The 17,664-nt window shown below is 43.1% G+C and overlaps 2 protein-coding genes across 5 annotated transcripts in view; one reads left to right on the forward strand and one right to left on the reverse strand.

Annotated features, from left to right (window-relative positions):
* The window catches only part of LOC121545624 (synaptotagmin-2-like), a 91,675-nt gene that overhangs the window by 49,951 nt on the left and 24,060 nt on the right, over positions 1-17,664 (forward strand). For 2 of the 4 annotated variants that reach the window (XM_041856305.2, XM_041856307.2), the window contains exon 1: positions 13,039-13,257. The exons of the other annotated variants lie outside the window; for them this stretch is intronic. The gene's annotated coding sequence lies outside the window, so the exon portion shown is untranslated. Of the gene's footprint in view, positions 1-13,038; positions 13,258-17,664 lie in introns of those variants that run through there. 4 annotated transcript variants of the gene reach the window in all.
* On the reverse strand, positions 2,520-3,980 carry LOC123482295 (zinc finger BED domain-containing protein 4-like). Its single transcript, XM_045209485.1, has 2 exons — positions 3,414-3,980; positions 2,520-3,189 (listed from the first exon to the last, which is right to left on the reverse strand). Exons 1-2 carry the CDS (start codon positions 3,797-3,799, stop codon positions 2,529-2,531), a joined length of 1,047 nt encoding a protein of 348 aa, XP_045065420.1. The 5' UTR covers positions 3,800-3,980; the 3' UTR covers positions 2,520-2,528.

The raw sequence follows: 17,664 nt of genomic DNA on the forward strand, positions 1-17,664 counted from the left end.
AGGTAGAACGAGTCAACCAGGATGTGGGTAGGTTTCTGAGGTCCTATTGCCAGGGCCGGCCGGAGGAGTGGTCAAGGTACATCCCATGGGCAGAGATGGCACAGAACTCTCTCCGCCACTCCTCCACCAATCTAACACCTTTCCAGTGTGTTTTAGGGTATCAGCCGTTTCTGGCACCATGGCACGAGAGCCAGATCGAGGCTCCTGCGGTGGATGAGTGGATTCGGCGCTCGGAGGAGACGTGGGACGCTGCACATGTCCATTTGCAGCGGGCCATCCGTCGACAGAAGGCGAGCGCCGATCGCCACCGCAGTGAGGAACCGGTATACGCACCGGGAGATCGAGTCTGGCTCTCGACTCGAAACCTGCCCCTCCGCCTGCCCTGCCGGAAGCTGGGTCGGCGGTTTGTGGGGCCTTTTAAAGTCCTGAGAAGATTGAACGAGGTGTGTTACAGGTTACAACTGCCTATTGATTATAAGAATATTAACCCCTCGTTCCATGTGTCTCTTCTCAGGCCGGTGGTAGCTGGTCCACTCCAAGAAGATGAGATAGGAGAGACCCCTCCGCCCCCATTGGACATCGAGGGGGCTCCGGCGTACAGGGTCCGGACCATCTTGGACTCGAGACGCCGGATGAGAGGTCTCCAGTATCTCGTGGAGTGGGAGGGGTACGGCCCGGAGGAACGGTGCTGGGTGCCTAGGAGGGACATCCTAGATCCATCCCTCCTGACTGAGTTCCACCGTGGTCATCCCACACGCCCGGGTCCGCGTCCTCCTGGCCGTCCCCGAGGCCGGGGTCGGCGCACGGCTGGAGCCGCGCGTCAAGGGGGGGGGGGGTACTGTCACGGAATCTGCCGAGGCTGCTCCTCCTCCTTGTTCGGGCAGGCTTCGGCGTTCGTCGTCCCCGGAGTACTAGCTGCCACCGTTGAATGTTTCGATGTTCGTTTGGTTTGGTCTGTCTGTTACACCTGTGTCCGTTTGGTCTTGATTATGTGCCTTATAAGTTTCCTGTGTTGTTTTCGTTAGTTGTGTGTTATTTTATTTCCTGTCTGTTGGTGGTATCCTGTGCAATACTCTGGAATTGTTATTGTAACGCACTGTGTTGCGTTGTCGTTTTGCCTCCTCGTTTGAGGTACTTTATTTTGTACTGGTTGTACATTTAGTAAAGTCTTGTTTGACTTAGCTTATGCGTCCTGCGTCTGACTCCTCTCAACGCACCCACATCAACAGTGACAATATATCAAAACTTATTATCCAAATTTCAATCATCTTATCATGCACATTTCTATATCTTATTATCCAAACTTAAGATGAACACTTATTTCTACACTCACACAACTCTCATATCACATTCAGACATACAGAAACACGAACACACAGGACACACGGGAATGAGACAGACAAGGAAAACCGGTTAGCGCTGTTTTTAGATTTCAAACCCTGTCTATATGAACAGGGAAACGCATATCAAAATATTGCCTAATTAGTGGTTCCAAAACGGGGTGTTGTCTCCACACTGGGAAATTGCCTACTGCGATTACTGTGGTATAGATTATTTTATGTCTATCCAAATGTGGAAAACTACCTACAGAGTACCCGTGTCTCCTATCTAACTATGTAACACGGTCTCAAAAATCCAAACCCAGGGCATACCTGTTTTCCTCATTTATCAAAACATTTCATAAAAACATTACATGTTATAATTGAACTTCACCAAGCCAGATGCCCTCGCAAGGCGTCACCTGCACTCTAGTTCTTCGTTCAATACATTAACCTCACCAGTCCATCTGTGATCAACCCAGTACCACGGATCTGGACTTTTGGGTGCCCGCAACTAGCTAATTTACCAATTATGTCCAAGGAAGTACACTCCTATCAACTCAACTCAGTCCTGCTAGTTAACCCAGCTGTGGCCCCCTTAAGGAGGACCTCGCTCTGGGCATATAACAGGGGCTTTTTCTATAAAAACAAAAAATATATATATATTAGGGCTGTCAAATGATTAAAATTTTTAATCAAATTAATCAGAATTTTCAGTGGATTAATCATGATTAATCACTATTTGCAATTACACCTGAATCCTAACCATTTTTTTTCTGAAATGCATACCAAAAGATAAATAACAGGACACAGATACATAATTTTCATATTATGTCTGTTTATTAACACAGCCAAATAATGGTGTTTTAAATCAAGCTGAAACATACTACACACCATAATATTTGTCTTTGTAATGTTCCATCACTTCCTCTTTGGCATTCCTCTTAACCAGGATGTACAATTTACAGTATTCAATTGAACAGAAAGCAATAAATGTAGTCAAATCATAACAGTGACCTACCACATTTTTGCACAATTTGAGTCATCTGTGGAAAAAAACATTTTCAATAAAACTTTTAAATCAAACCAAAGAACAATCTTTTACCTTTTCCTCCATTCTTTAATCCAGTTGCTCAAAAATCCAGTTGCTAACTACTATAACATGTTGCACTGAAACTGGTCTTTTTGTTTGAACATCACCTTTCAAATCTACTGAGCTTCATCATCTTTCAGCCAGTTGCTGAGGCAAACTAACTTGTTCACATTTTCTGAAAGTAAAGCTGACCTTTTCTTGTTCACAATGTGACCTGCAACTGAGAAAAGTCGTTCACAGGGAACAGTGGTTGCAGGAGTGGCTAGATATTTGTGAGCTAGTGAGGCCAGCTTCTCATGGGCTCCTGAATGAGATGCCCACCACCTCAAGGGGCAGTCCTCCAATTTAATGGTGGGCTCTGCTCTGTACCTCTGTATGGCAGGTTGGACCTCTTCATCTTCTGATTCTGAATCTGAGCCCATTTGCAGAAGGCTGATTTTCTTCCTGGGTGGCCCATCATCATGTGTCTGTGAAGACCTTCTGGGTGATTCTTGTTGCAGCATCCCTTCAAGTGTGGTCCACACCTCTTCCCTGTCTGTCTTGGGCAGGCATTTCAAGTCTTTGAAACGAGGATCCAAAACTGTAGCAATCTGGAGCCATGCATTGTTGAGCTGTTCTTGACGGGATGCTAGGTCCTCCTTGAACTTGGTCTTGAATCTCACCACATATGCAGGGTCCTCATCACAGGCTTCCATCTTGAGACGCAAGTGGCAGAGAGAAGGTAGTACCACAGAACAGGAGACATAGGCCTCTCCACCCAGCAGCTCAGTTACATACCTACGCACACAAACACACACATGCACACAGAGACAGTGTATTATTAGAACAGTGGTTATCAACATTTATTATTATTATTATTATTATTATTATTATTATTATTATTATTATTATCATCATCATTATTTTTTACATAGATACATGTTATTGATATTTGACTTGGTTTAATTCATTCCAGAAAATAATCAAAGCGATGTTATTTGATAAGTTACAGACTGATTTACCTGCATGGCTCTAGAAGTGTCTCCAGCCTCTGCAGTTTATCCCACTCTGCTGCGGTCGGCAAAACGAGTTTGTGCTCCTGATTGTCCAGGGCTGCGATGACAGCCTCTTTATTTCTGCTCACGCGCTTGACCATTTCCAGCGTCGAATTCCAACGTGTTGGAACATCCTGGATCAATGGCTCTTGCTTCTTTCCCAGGCTGACTTGTTGTGCTTGAAGCTCCGCAGCATTTGCTGGGCTGTGCTTAAAATGACCGACAACTTTGCGAGCCTTGGCCAAAGCATTTACAAAGCCGCTGTCAGCAAGACTCACTGTGACACTTCTCTGCACCATGTGAGCGACACAGTTCATGTGTTCATAGCGTGTAAGTCGAATTGCGGCAACCATGTTGCGTGCACTGTCAGTCCCAATGGTTGTAGTCTTGCCCTCGATGTCCCACTCACGTGCAACAGACAGGAACTGTTCTTTACAAGCCTCCGCAAAATGACGCTCCTCAGTTTTTAATATAGTCAGCGCAAAAGACTTCAGTTCCCACGTGTCACTGATTAAATGTGCAGTTACTCCGAGGTAATTGTTGTTACTCACTGATGTCCAATGGTCTCCTGTCAGGGCGATATGATTTACTTGAGCCAAGACCTCTTTCCCTTTTTTCTTTTTCGTTTTCATAGAGCTCGTGGATTTTCTTCATAACTGTGGCTCTTGACGGTGGCTTATAGAATGAGTCTTGAGACGCCACTTGCAAAACATCAAGGAAACCTGAGTCTTCTACAATGCTAATGGGTCTACAATCCTTTGCAATCCATTTTGCTATTGTGTTGGTCAAATTATCTGAGGTTGATTTTGTTAATTGCCTGCAAACATTCAGCGTGGTCTGGCGCAAACCACTTGCTGAATCTGACGGCCCAGCAAACGCATGTTTGGCGTTGACATGGTACTTCAAGCTTGAACAGCTCCGGTGAAATTGAAACTCCTTCTTACAAATCTTGCAAATAACCTTGTACTTGTTAACTGTACCATCATCATTCTTTTTATATTTGAATCCGTCAATAGGCCCACTTTGCTCACCTTGCTCCATCTCGCCTCTAGCTCCCAACCACTTTCCTGACCTGAATAATTTGTCACACTGCGCATGCGTGAAATGCGTTAAAAAAATTGACGTAATTAACAGCAAACAACTAATTAACGTCGTTAACGCGCTATTTTTGACAGCCCTAATATATATATCTTTTTTTCTCTTAACATGACATCACTTATTGATAGATTGTCCAAGCTCACCTCTCGCAGTACTATGTTCGGGATCTGGCATCCACCTGTGCCCGCTTCCTCTCAGATCATAGGCAGGTCCAGCTGCTCTACAGAAGCGTGGTTTTCCCCGAGATACCAATTTCTGATCTCCTGTGCACAGTTTACCCAGGTCTTCAGGAGCGGTCAACAGGTGAAGTGCAGATCCCATCCTCGTCGCCAGAATTGTCGTGGAAATTCTAATCAATAATGAGGAGAGACAAGGTCAATCACCAATCAGGATATTACTTTATTCAAAACGTATTAATAAGGCAGCAGGTCACACCACCCACACACGTGAATGGAGTGAGTGCTCTGCAATACTGAGGCTGGTCGACCCAACACTCTTGAGCGTTGATCCGAGAGCTCTGACATACAAAGAATACAAATATATTTTATAGCACGATACACCCTCTTAGTCTACATGACAAACAGCAGATGTGTAGAATGGGTCAAAAGGTTAGGATTTGTATGAAAGAAATGAATAATTCACAGCAGACAGTATCTGCTGTGAAGACTGTTCTCAATGTATGGAAACCAGGGTTTGGCCCCAAGACGAGGTTCTTATCAACTATTCATGACAGATCTCATCCCTGGTACCTTACAGACACCAATTCAGTCTATGAAAATGCAGGCTCAGTCAGACCGGAGACATCTCCCTCTCACACACCACTAATCATAGAATGGAATATGGCTGTTGGTTTTATCACCTAGCCATCCCTAAATCAATTGTCAGCTCCAGATACCCCTATCTCGAGTAAAACCCATGTCCTTGACCACACGCCTAGACTAGCTGCAGGAAGCTGGAGTAGGAATCATCCCTTTACAAAAACACAGCATTAGTAGAACAGAAATGTCTTACTATTTGTTAAGTATGTAATTGTTAACTATTAATATTAAACAAAGCAGGTAAACATGTTACATGTACGTTTTTCTCTCATACTACTCAGTTTCACAGTTGCTACTGTGAGTTGCTGCGCAGTTGGACAGTTTCTAATGTGAGTTGCAACTCAGTTTCACAGTTGCTACTGTGTAGTTATACTGTCATTACTAAAGTAACACAATTGTATTGTGACAGTAGAATGTGGTGAGGGTGATTGTAATAATCTGATTCAGATATGGACTATACTGAGCAGATAGACACACTGAATGTCCTGCCACATAGCCTGTCACACACCCAGATACTTCTGAGAGTGTTTCATTTCTTACCCAGTGCCAGAATGGAGCTGTCCAGGGCTGAAACAGACATGTTGATGTTTCATTGAGATTTCACTCTGATTGTCAGTCCATCCATACTTTAATACAGGGGTAGGCAACTAGATTCAGCCACGGTACGATTTTTGTTGGAGAGGATGGTCAGGGGGGCGGAACATAGCCATTTAAAAAATATAGAATTTCATACCTTGATGACATGATCACATATATCATTTTTATTTTATGTGTGGGAATACTTGGGAACAGATTTCCTAAATTAAACACTTTTTTAAAAAAATCTGTTCCCCTTAAGGAGCAACCACATACAGTGCATTCGGAAAGTATTCAGACCCCTTGACTTTTTCCACATTTTGTTAAGTTACAGCCTTACTCTAAAATGTACCCCATAATGACAATGCAAAAACATGTTTTTAGAAATGCTTGCAAATGTATTAATAATGAAATGCTACATTTACATAAGTATTCAGACCCTTTACTCAGTACTTTGTTGAAGCACCTTTGGCAGCGATTACAGCCTTGAGTGAATTATATTGTGCTTGCTAGATTAATTTAGTTTGAATTTAGTTCAACTACCACCAAGCTACTGAAAAAATGTAGTTAAAATGTAGTTTACGAAGGTTCAATCAGGAAGGCTTGTCTGAATGGCTTGTCACTTTTAAATTAATCTAGCAAGCACAATATCATTCACATCAGTTCTTATCTCACGGGCATAGCAGGTATCCATACAGTAGTGTTATTATGTTACTTCATCAGCAGAGCAGGTTTTTATATGGTAGTGTCTAAAGTTACCTCATCATAGCAGGTATTTATAGTATATATTATGTTATCTCATTAGCGTAGCAGGTATTTATAGTATATATTATGTTACCTTGTTAGCATAGCAGGTATTTATATGGTAATGTTATTACGTTACTTCATAAGCACAGCAGTGTTCATGTTACCACAGAAGCATGACAGGTATTTATATAGGAGTGTTCATGCTACCCCACAAGCATAGAAGGTATTTATTTGGAGTGTTCATGTTAGCCCAGAAGCATAGCAGGTATTTATATAGGAGTGTTCATGTTACCCCAGAAGCATGGCAGGTATTTATATAGGAGTGTTCATGCTACCCCACAAGCATAGAAGGTATTTATTTGGAGTGTTCATGTTACCCCAGAAGCATAGCAGGTATTTATATGGTAGTGTTAATAATGTTACCTCATCAGAATAGCGTCACGTCTCTCTTCCTCTTTACCATTAGCAAGCATGCCGAATGTCAATTACCTATTAACTTCAGTCTATGCAGCCCAGCATAGGGCAACCTGTCATCAGTATCTGGCTCCAATGAGCATTCCTCTGAGACGAGGCCATACCCCAAACTATTCAATAAAATTCCACATTGCATTCTGTCTTAGTTGTCATTCAGTTAAGGCTGTTCTTGACTGAATTACTAGTTTAACTACATGTAATTCACTACTTCCCAACACATATTGCATGGTTATCATAGTCACTGCAAAAATATTGCCTTCCTAAAAATATGGATATATTTTCACCACAAGATACTCAAATGTATTCTACATATCATCAATCCTAATTGATGAATGGCACTACACCTACCACCTTTAGAAAAGATAATCTACAATACCACAGACAGGTGTGGTCCAACCCAGAGTCCCATCTGCCCAAATGTCCCTGTTGGTCTCTGAGGCACAGAGAGGAGCCACACTGTGGTCTTATGAGGAAGAGGAATACGCGTGGCGATATGAGCCGTGTGTGTGTCGTGCGTGTGTTTCGTGTGCGTGCGTACGTGCGAGAGAGAGAGAGTGAGACATGATTGACTAAAGGACGGGGACCCGCACTGCTCTCCTCTCCCCATCTCCAGCACTCAGAGTCATTTTCCTGAGTGCTGGCAGCCTGGAGCCTCGGGGGCCTAGCGAGGGCTAATAAAGGCCAGAGGAGAGCATCGCCTGGGAGGACAGATACTGCTCCCTGACCAACCCTCTGTCCTTTATACTGGACGACCCCAGAGCCATCTGCCATTATATTGAGAAAAAAACAATGTGTAATTACACTGTAACAAGTATTGTAGTTAATGTACTAACTCATAGTTACACTGTCATAACAACATCACAGATTATAATAAAAATAATAACTTATAATGAATGTGTACGTTACCCATTATGACAATCTAAACCTCCTTGCCATCCAAGTGAGAAGATAAACCCACAAGTATATCACAGAGTACATGTACTATCTGCATAAGTGCAATGTAATTACTAGGTGTTATACAGGATTTAGCTAGTTAAAATGAAGTGTATCTTGAGGGGTACTTACTTGTAATTAATGTGTACTTCTATAGTACATTACCCATCCTGATAACCTGGCCCTAATTTTATGGCTTCCGGATGTGCCATCCAAATAGGAGGATAAACCCACTAGTACAACACAGAGTACATGTCATTTCTGCATAATTACAATGTAATTAGACTCCAGAGCCCTTTATTGCAGAGTTGTGTCAATGTCACATGGTTTGTGGAGGATGAAATATGGTGTGTTGGGATGCTATTGGAAACCTTAACATTTATAACAAGCATGGTAACAAGCATTCATTGTCAACACTCTGTAATTACATACTGCAATTACCACCAGTTACATGTTGTTATTACAGTGTAACTATTAATTATTACAAATAATTACAATACTTGTTACAGTGTAATTACACTGTAATAAGGACCCCTTAAAATGAAGTGTTACCAAAACCCTGTATGTGCATTGAATACAGTGGGGGAAAAAAGTGTTTAGTCAGCCACCAATTGTGCAAGTTCTCCCTCTTAAAAAGATGAGAGAGGCCTGTAATTTTCATCATAGGTACACGTCAACTATGACAGACAAATTGAGCAAGAAAAATCCAGAAAATCACATTGTAGGATTTTTAATGAATTTATTTGCAAATTATGGTGGAAAATTGTAGACCTGCACCAGGCTGGGAAGACTGAATCTGCAATAGGTAAGCAGCTTGGTTTGAAGAAATCAACTGTGGGAGCAATTATTAGGAAATGGAAGACATACAAGACCACTGATAATTTCCCTCGATCTGGGGCTCCACGCAAGATCTCACCCCGTGGGATCAAAATGATCACAAGAACGGTGAGCAAAAATCCCAGAACCACACGGGGGGACCTAGTGAATGACCTGCAGAGAGCTGGGACCAAAGTAACAAAGCCTACCATCAGTAACACACTACGCCGCCAGGGACTCAAATCCTGCAGTGCCAGACGTGTCCCCCTGCTTAAGCCAGTACATGTCCAGGCCCGTCTGAAGTTTGCTAGAGTGCATTTGGATGATCCAGAAGATGATTGGGAGAATGTCATATGGTCAGATGAAACCAAAATAGAACTTTTTTGGTAAAAACTCAACTCGTCGTATTTGGAGGACAAAGAATGCTGAGTTGCATCCAAAGAACACCATACCTACTGTGAAGCATGGGGGTGGAAACATCATGCTTTGGGGCTGTTTTTCTGCAAAGGGACCAGGACGACTGATCCGTGTAAAGGAAAGAATGAATGGGGCCATGTATCGTGAGATTTTGAGTGAAAACCTCCTTCCATCAGCAAGGGCATTGAAGATGAAACGTGGCTGGGTCTTTCAGCATGACAGTGATCCCAAACACACCACCCGGGCAACGAAGGAGTGGCTTCGTAAGAAGCATTTCAAGGTCCTGGAGTGGCCTAGCCAGTCTCCAGATCTCAACCACATAGAAAATCTTTGGAGGGAGTTGAAAGTCCGTGTTGCCCAGCGACAGCCCCAAAACATCACTGCTCTACAGGAGATCTGCATGGAGGAATGGGCCAAAATACCAGCAACAGTGTGTGAAAACCTTGTGAAGACTTACAGAAAACATTTGACCTGTGTCATTGCCAACAAAGGGTATATAACAAAGTATTGAGAAACTTTTGTTATTGACCAAATACTTATTTTCCACCATAATTTGCAAATAAATTCATTAAAAATCCTACAATGTGATTTTCTGGATTTTTTTTTCTCATTTTGTCTGTCATAGTTGACGTGTACCTATGATGAAAATTACAGGCCTCTCTCATCTTTTTAAGTGGGAGAACTTGCACAATTGGTGGCTGACTAAATACTTTTTTCCCCCACTGTATGTATTAGGCAATGTATAATATCTGTAATGTTATTGATTTTCTATTGCTATGGCTCGAGCCAGGCATGTGCCACCACCAACCAATCAATCAGATCATGTTCTCTCTCTCTCTCTCTCTCTCTCTCTCTCTCTCTCTCTCTCTCTCTCTCTCTCTCTCTCTCTCTCTCTCTCTCTCTCTCTCTCTCTCGGTCTCTGTCTCAGTCTGTCTCTCTCCACTGCACAAAGAAAAAAGAAACTCAGTCCAGCTTTAAACTTACTCTTGAAAGTTGTAATTTCGAAATTGGGTAGTGCATCATCAGTTCCTCTTGTCATGTTAGTCATTGCATACCTTAGAGAGCTATTTAGAACTTGTCAGAAATATCCAGATCAACTAGCCTATGTCAGCTAACGTTTTTCCATGCAACTTATTATGTGACTTGTTAAGCAGAGTTTTACTCCTGAACTTATTTAGGCTTGCCATGACAAAGGGGTTGAATACTCAAGACATTTCAGCTTTTCATTTGTAATTCATTTGTTAAAAATGTCTAAAAACATAATTCCACTTTGACATTATGGGGTATTGTGTGTAGGCCAGAGACACAAAATCTAAATGTAATCCATTTTAAATTCAGGCTGTAACACAACTTTCTGAAGGCACTGTATATGTATTAAGATTAAATACTGCAATTTTATTGCGGTTTCATGTTCCAAACATATTGTCTCCCGAGTGGCGCAGTGGTCTAAGGCACTGCATCGCAGTGCTAGCTGTGCCGCTAGAGATCCTGGTTCAAATCCAGGCTCTGTCGTAGCCGGCCGCAACCGGGAGACCCATGGGGCGGCGCACAAGTCGTCCAGGGTAGGGGAGGGAATGGCCGGCAGGGATGTAGCTCAGTTGGTAGAGCATGGCGTTTGCAACGCCAGGGTTGTGGGTTCGTTTCCCACGGGGGGCCAGTATGAAAAAAATTATAAAATAAATAAATTATGCCCTCACTAACTGTAAGTCGCTCTGGATAAGAGCGTCTGCTAAATGACACACATTTAAAAAATGTATATGTCTGCTGCAGAGAAACGAGAGAGCACGAAAAAGTTATTTTTGATCAGTCATGTTGGATAACTATTTAAAAAGAAGATGGAGAACAAGCTATAGGATGAAAAACATCAGAGTTTTGGGCAGGTACAGCCGACTAGCGCTAGCAAAAATACTTGGAGTGAAAGTATCGCAATATGTAACTGTATCGATTTTTTTTGAATTTCTAGGCGCACTGGTGCTCCTAAATAGAAATTCCAGGTCGCACAGCAAAATATTTAGGCGCATATGCAAGTAAAATGGTCACACTGTAGAGCCCTGTACATGGCAAATCACTGTGACAGACTCAGTGAATTGACTCATAATTATTGGATAATTTCCAAGCCCGGCCTAGTAACCATCTATTAAACATGGAACCAATTGAAATTACTATTGGCAGGTCTTGCAGGAGCAGAGAACAAATTACACTTGCTCTTGTTTCTCCAGGCCTGGGTTGTGAAATTGAGAAAGGCCACCCCTCTCCGTTTCATTCCCACTGATTGAGGCCTTATTGATTTAATTTTGGAGTGCTCATCGGCGGCTACTTAGGAGGCAGCTTCCCTTATGGGAAGATGATAATTTTCCGTGACACACTATAAAAAGACAAGAGGGCTCTGAATTGTCTGGTTCAGCAAAGGTCCTAACGTACAGAGACAGCATCATATACTATAGAAAAAATGCTGCAAAAGAGGAAAAATACATGTATTGTGCCAGTACTAAGACAACCCAAATGAAGGTCTGAAACAGTAAGCTAGGGAAAGAAATCCATGAGAGTGTGTTTGCAATGTTTTGGACTACCTTTAATGTCCTGTAGGTTTTGCTGCACCTCCAAAATGACTACTGCTGTTGTGATTGTTATGACTACATCAACCAGTACTGCTACAGTAATACATAAATTATCTTGTAGGGCCTCTCTACTGCTGCTGCCACGGTGATTACTGTGATCCATCATTGCTGTTGTCACAGCAGTTTGGAAAAGGTGTGGCAAAGAAAGGTTTGGTCAGCAAGACCCACTGCTGAATCACAGCTTCTGTCAATCTCTTTATAGCTACTTGTGAGATGCCAGTTGGATTTGAGCCATTACAGAAAATAATAACTACGTTTAAGTTAACATTGTTCCATGCATCCATGACAATAACATTTCTGCTGCAAATACTTTAGTGAGTGTTTGTGTGTGTGTAGGTGTGTGTATGTGTGAGTGAGACAGTGGACCACTGCATTATTCATGTGCTGTAGCTGTAGTATAAACAAACTCCCAGCTTCAAAGAGCCTATTGAGCGTCTGAAAGAGAATCTGTCAGCAGTCACTCCTTCAGTGTCAAACTGCCTCTTCTTGCTGCAGTGTGTGTGCCACAGAATGGGATCTCTCCTCTGCTTTCTCTATTCTCCCCCGTTCCCTCACTCTACCCTACATCCATTTTTACTGACTCTTACTCTCCCCATTGGCTCTATTCCCCCCGATCCTGTTCTCATGTTGTCTTCTTCCTCCACTCCTTTTCCTTCCCTGACACATATTTTACAGCTGAACTCTGAACTCTGTGTCGTTCCCCGAGCTGCTAGACTCTGTAGAATTCCCAGAAGTCTTGGGTGGGGTTTGTTTCAAATGCCGCTAGGTTCTTGATGTGGGTTTGACAGTATTGCATATTGATTCTCTCGGGTTGCCCTTCAGTGTTTGAGCAGTGTGGCAGAGAGGAGTGCTGCATACAGCACAGTGTGAGCAGCATCGCAAATCAGGAGGCTGAGTAAGTGAGAGAGAGAGAGCGCTGGAGTGGAGGGAGGGGGATGGAGGGAGGGGGTGGAAGATGAGTGGGAGAGGAGAGAGGGAAAAGGGGGGGATTCACTCAGTGGGGGAAGCAAAAAAAAGGCACAGAGTGGAAAGAGGGCGAGGAGGAGGGGATTGAGAGAAGGAAGGGTGGGGGTTGTGAGAGGGAGAGAATGTGTGTGTGTGTGTACGTTCATGTGTGTGTGTGTGTACAGGAGAGTGAGTACTGCTGCAGCAGGAACAGTGAGAGGAAGACTGCAGTTTCTTGGGTTGATGGGCGAGCGATCGAGGGACCTTATTAATAAGGAGTTAGGCACTGTTACATTAACCCTTAAGTGCCTCTCTGGTGAATGGGTTGGCCCGTCCATCGTGGATAACAGGATCAAGGAGATTGCTCTGGTAAGGTGTATTCTAACCTTTCTTCCCCCCTTGGCTTTAACTCCTTATCGGGGAATATTGAAGACTATACAATGGAAAGGAGTGAAACTAAATGCCGCTGTCCGGTGCTGAAGTGCTGAAACTGTACTGTAGATAAGGAAACTCTGTTGGTGCTGGAGGCTGGATTTTGCACTGTGACTTGATTGATCTGATCTCTGCTTGTATTATACAGTTGGAGAATATTGGTCAAGTGATGTGTATTCTTTGCTTTGCATGTTCTTTTCTAGTGCATACTGTATAAACCTTTGTGACAAGCTTGGTCTTTTGTGACAAGCTTGATCTTGTGACATTTGCAGATTCTAAAAGATTGTGAAATTATGTAATTTACAAACCTCTTAGCTCCTTATTTTAACTCAGTTTGTACTATGACCGATTGCAGTTCTGGCTTGGGACCTGGAAATGTTATATTTTGCTTTAGGCACTTTGAATGAACACTATGGTTGCGAATATACAGTAGGTCACTCTCATTGATCATGGCTCATTTAGCCTGGGTGGCTCTGTGTGTAGTGTAGTGGAGTAGCTACCTATTTTCCTGGAATATTTCCAGGAGGCAGCCCTGCTGACAGCTGCTCTGTTTATCCCACCAGTATCTATTAACACCTCACCCTGTCCTGCACTGTCAGGAACCACAACGTGGTGCAGCCACAAACACACGGCACCCCGCCTAACAAACACCAGTTTATTCCACTGTCTGTACCTGTTCTATGCTAGGGCAAGAGCCTAGGGTCTGCTATGTACTCAAACAGACTCTGTGTGTAGGCTAAGACAGGACAGAGGAGGAGCAGATAAGACAGAGGCTGACCGATATGCTGAGGAGGATGGAGAGGGGAGACCGAAGAGGGGCCATGGGGGTTTTATGAAGTGCTGTAGGATAAAACATTTTACCGAATTGTCCTGTGCGATGTGTAGCCAGCGCAGGCCAGCAGGCAGGCAGGCAGAGCTGTGAAGGGGACAGTTCCAAGGACAAAGCCCTGGCTATCTGGGGCTGGTCACTTCACACCTCGACAGTGTTGCTGATTCTCATTGTTGGGCTCTGCTCTGCAGCAGTCTGCCCATACACAGTCAGGACAGTATACTGATGGAGTTCTGCACCAGAGCAAAGGATATTGATTATTTCATACAGCCTTCTTATATGAAAATATCACAAAGTGCCTTTGAATCAGGATACATGTATTGGTTGGTCATTTTACATCTCATTGAGATGAGAGCCGTATATGTTCATTGTTATTACATGGTAATTTGAATCAAGTGTGTAAGTATTTCTGCCGTTCAATCGGAAGTGGAAGTGAAGCGTCTTATGTAGATTACAGTCTCTGCCCTCCACCAGGCTCTGTGTCCTGAAGTGACTTCCTGAAATGCAAACCAACCAACCACGTTGATCCTGTCCCTGGAGACAGAGTCTCAGTCTCTGCTGTTGTACCACTCACACTCAGCTAATCAATTTCAGGGGTCCGAGTGGTCACATGACTATCACAGTACCACACCACATGTAAAAGGGTGCCTAAGAATAATTGAAAATGATTAATTACACAGTGATTTATCTTGTGTGTTTTTACATTCAACTTGTACTTGCAATACATCTCATATGAAAACAAATGAGCATGTCAGTTTCGGGAGGGAAAACCTTGGGAAAAAGCACCCTCATGGCCTGAAATCCATAATTGACTGAAATCAATGGCACCAGTAAAACAACACCCTTCACTTTCTGATTTTGGCTAAGAATTGCTTTAAAATTACCTAGATTGCGGACTGTTGGATGTTGGAAGATAACTGTCAAAACTGTGTCATTCTTCAGCCTCCAAAACATTTAGACAGGCTAATTTGGGCCCTTTTGCACCCATAGCTCAGCCTGACGAATCCCTTGGTGACTACATGCAGACAGTCTGTCTCTGCTTTTCAAGTCCACCAGCTTTGGTTTTTGTCAGCTTCTACCATGAATTAACAGCTGGTGTCCCACTAAAATAAACTTAAAATAGAGCCTCATTTGAACTATTTTGTGTGTCCTGTCCTCCTATCTAACAGTGTACATACAGTGTCCACTGCAGTGTCCATTTTGCTCTCATCTCAAGAGCTCCTGCTGCTGTTTTGTAAAGAGACAGCCCAGTACTGCAAGTGACAGCTGTCAGATACTTGCCGCTTCCCTAATAATTTCCTGGGTGGAATCAATCATGATTTTCATATTCATTCGTGAGTGATTGCCTATTTTGTATGTGGGTTAATGTGTGTAATTCCTGAGTTGTAATGCATACTTCTTCATTCTTCATGATTCCAGTGCTTTACCCAGCACAGTCTTAAAGGCAAATGTAGAGTCGGTTCATTAGGTATGGACTTGTTTGCTATGAGAAACGAGGGATAATACTATTTCTCCCTTCACCACGGCTCTAATATACGAACGACTAGCAACAGCAAGCAGATCATTGGAACAAATATCAAAGCCAAAAACCAGGTTTAACTCTAACCCTCCCGATTTAGTTTTCTCTTTGAACTTAGAATATTTTAGTTGATACGAGACTAAATGATGTTTTTCAAAGGCTGAACCCAGAGAATACATTTTTTATTTGTTCTCTACTAAGAATCTCACAGGGTCCAAATTAAGTTTGCAGATTGCAAAGCTACCAGCTATCAGAGGTAACATTAATGCATATGATTAGTATGTGTGACTCTTTCCTCTGATACGTCAACTCAACAATAACAACATTTCTGATTGCTCAGCTGTCCACCTTTTCATGCCAGCCAGGTGAGAGTGAGAGAGTGATAGAGGCTGTCTGGCCTTGTGATGTTGCGCTGCCTGCCAGGCAGGTGGGTCAGAGAGTGGCAGAGTGAAGGTCCAGGCCCTGTCATCAATCCCAGCCTTCCGCCAACCACCATGCTGCTGACAAGGCATTTTCAACACTCTTTAATCTGCAGAGGTGAAAGATAAGCAGCATGCCGCTTTAAATGTGCCACTTTTAGATCTGCAGATAGCTTTGGGTTGTGTTGTTGTCCAGAAGTTACTTGGGCTAGATAATAAGCTGTATATTTACTGAAAAGAAGGGGACTGAGTCTCTCTGCTAATGACAATGAGAGTTAGAGATTTCCAATTATTCTCTCCATTCATAATGTGTCATCATTATGTTTGGACAACATGGTTATTATCACAGGGCTCTTAAACATGGTCTCATCAGATATCCTTTATAAAACGTGACTTGGAATGTCATCCAGTAACAGAAACCTTGGGTTATCATTGCAGGAACATCCATTGTGTTTGCCCTCCATTTTGAAACAAGAGGCTGTTGGGATCCCAATAGATGTCGTCCTATCTGCATTGCTGCAGAAGCCCGGCTCTTTCTCTGTTTTCACTACAGCTTCACATGCAGATTGGCTCACTATCTCTGTGGCAGTATGATTAATCGGCCTATCTGGGGACAGTCTGGGGAATGGGGTTGGGGGAGGGGGAGAGGAAAAGGAACATGGGATTATAGCCTAGCTGTAAATGATCCCAGCCCAGGCCTCATTCGGCATTCAAACAGCAACCCTGACCCCGAGTCTTCTGAAGGACCGCTCAGATAATAGCTGAGTCACAATCAGCTGCAGGTAGGAGTTAGCTACCATTGTTTTATCCACGCCAGCCGGTTTGTAAATCTTTCCTTTGGGACTGTCAGGACACAATGTTAAACGTTAGAGAAAGCTTTTCTTTGGTTCAGTTCAAACAGATCATCCACAAGGCTTTTCTTTGGTTCAGTTCAAACAGATCATCCACAAGCTTTTCTTTTTCTTTGACATCCTGATCCTGGGCTCTAAGGACAGAATCCATTAATGTATGGGACCGGATCCCTGAAATGGTTTTGTGACAATTAAAGTTGAAGTGACATGAGGGAAAGAAATTATACAAGCTATCGACCGTGACAAGACATGGATTGCACTGTATTGCAGGTGTATTGAACTTTAGCTGGACTGTCAGGTGTCCACAATACATTTCACAGCGGGGGTTTGTGTTCATGCGTGCGTGTTTGTTTGTGCGTGCGTGTGTGTGTGACTCCATGTCTCTGTAAATGTCCTCTCCTAGGGGACTGCTCAAGCAGTGCTGATGACAAAGTAGTGGTGATCAATGGCTGTATGAATGTGAAAATGTCACCCTCCCTGGTTATAAGGCAGTAAGCAGGGGAGATCCCTGTCTGTACAGGAATGAAAGAATTGGCGATGGGGAAGAATGTTCTTACCTACTCTAGGCATTGGTGTGGAAACCTGATAAGCTAAACCCTTTCCAGACCACTCATGGTGCATTACTGTATGTCTTATTGCTATCAAATGTTTGTCTAATACCCAGAGACTAGATTCCTCATTTCATATCTTTCAGAGTAAAGATCACAACCCTATGGCATGCTGTAT

The sequence above is a fragment of the Coregonus clupeaformis genome, chromosome 30, assembly GCF_020615455.1.
Source record: "Coregonus clupeaformis isolate EN_2021a chromosome 30, ASM2061545v1, whole genome shotgun sequence".
Taxonomy (NCBI): Eukaryota; Metazoa; Chordata; class Actinopteri; order Salmoniformes; family Salmonidae; genus Coregonus; species Coregonus clupeaformis.

Excerpts from the sequence above, each read along its gene's own strand:
- LOC123482295 (XM_045209485.1), bottom strand. The coding sequence starts at position 3,799 with ATGGTTGCCGCAATTCGACTTACACGCTATGAACACATGAACTGTGTC. Across the intron at positions 3,190-3,413 it reads ACACTTCTAGAGCCATGCAG|GTATGTAACTGAGCTGCTGG; the intron begins GTAAATCAGTCT and ends TTGTGTGCGTAG.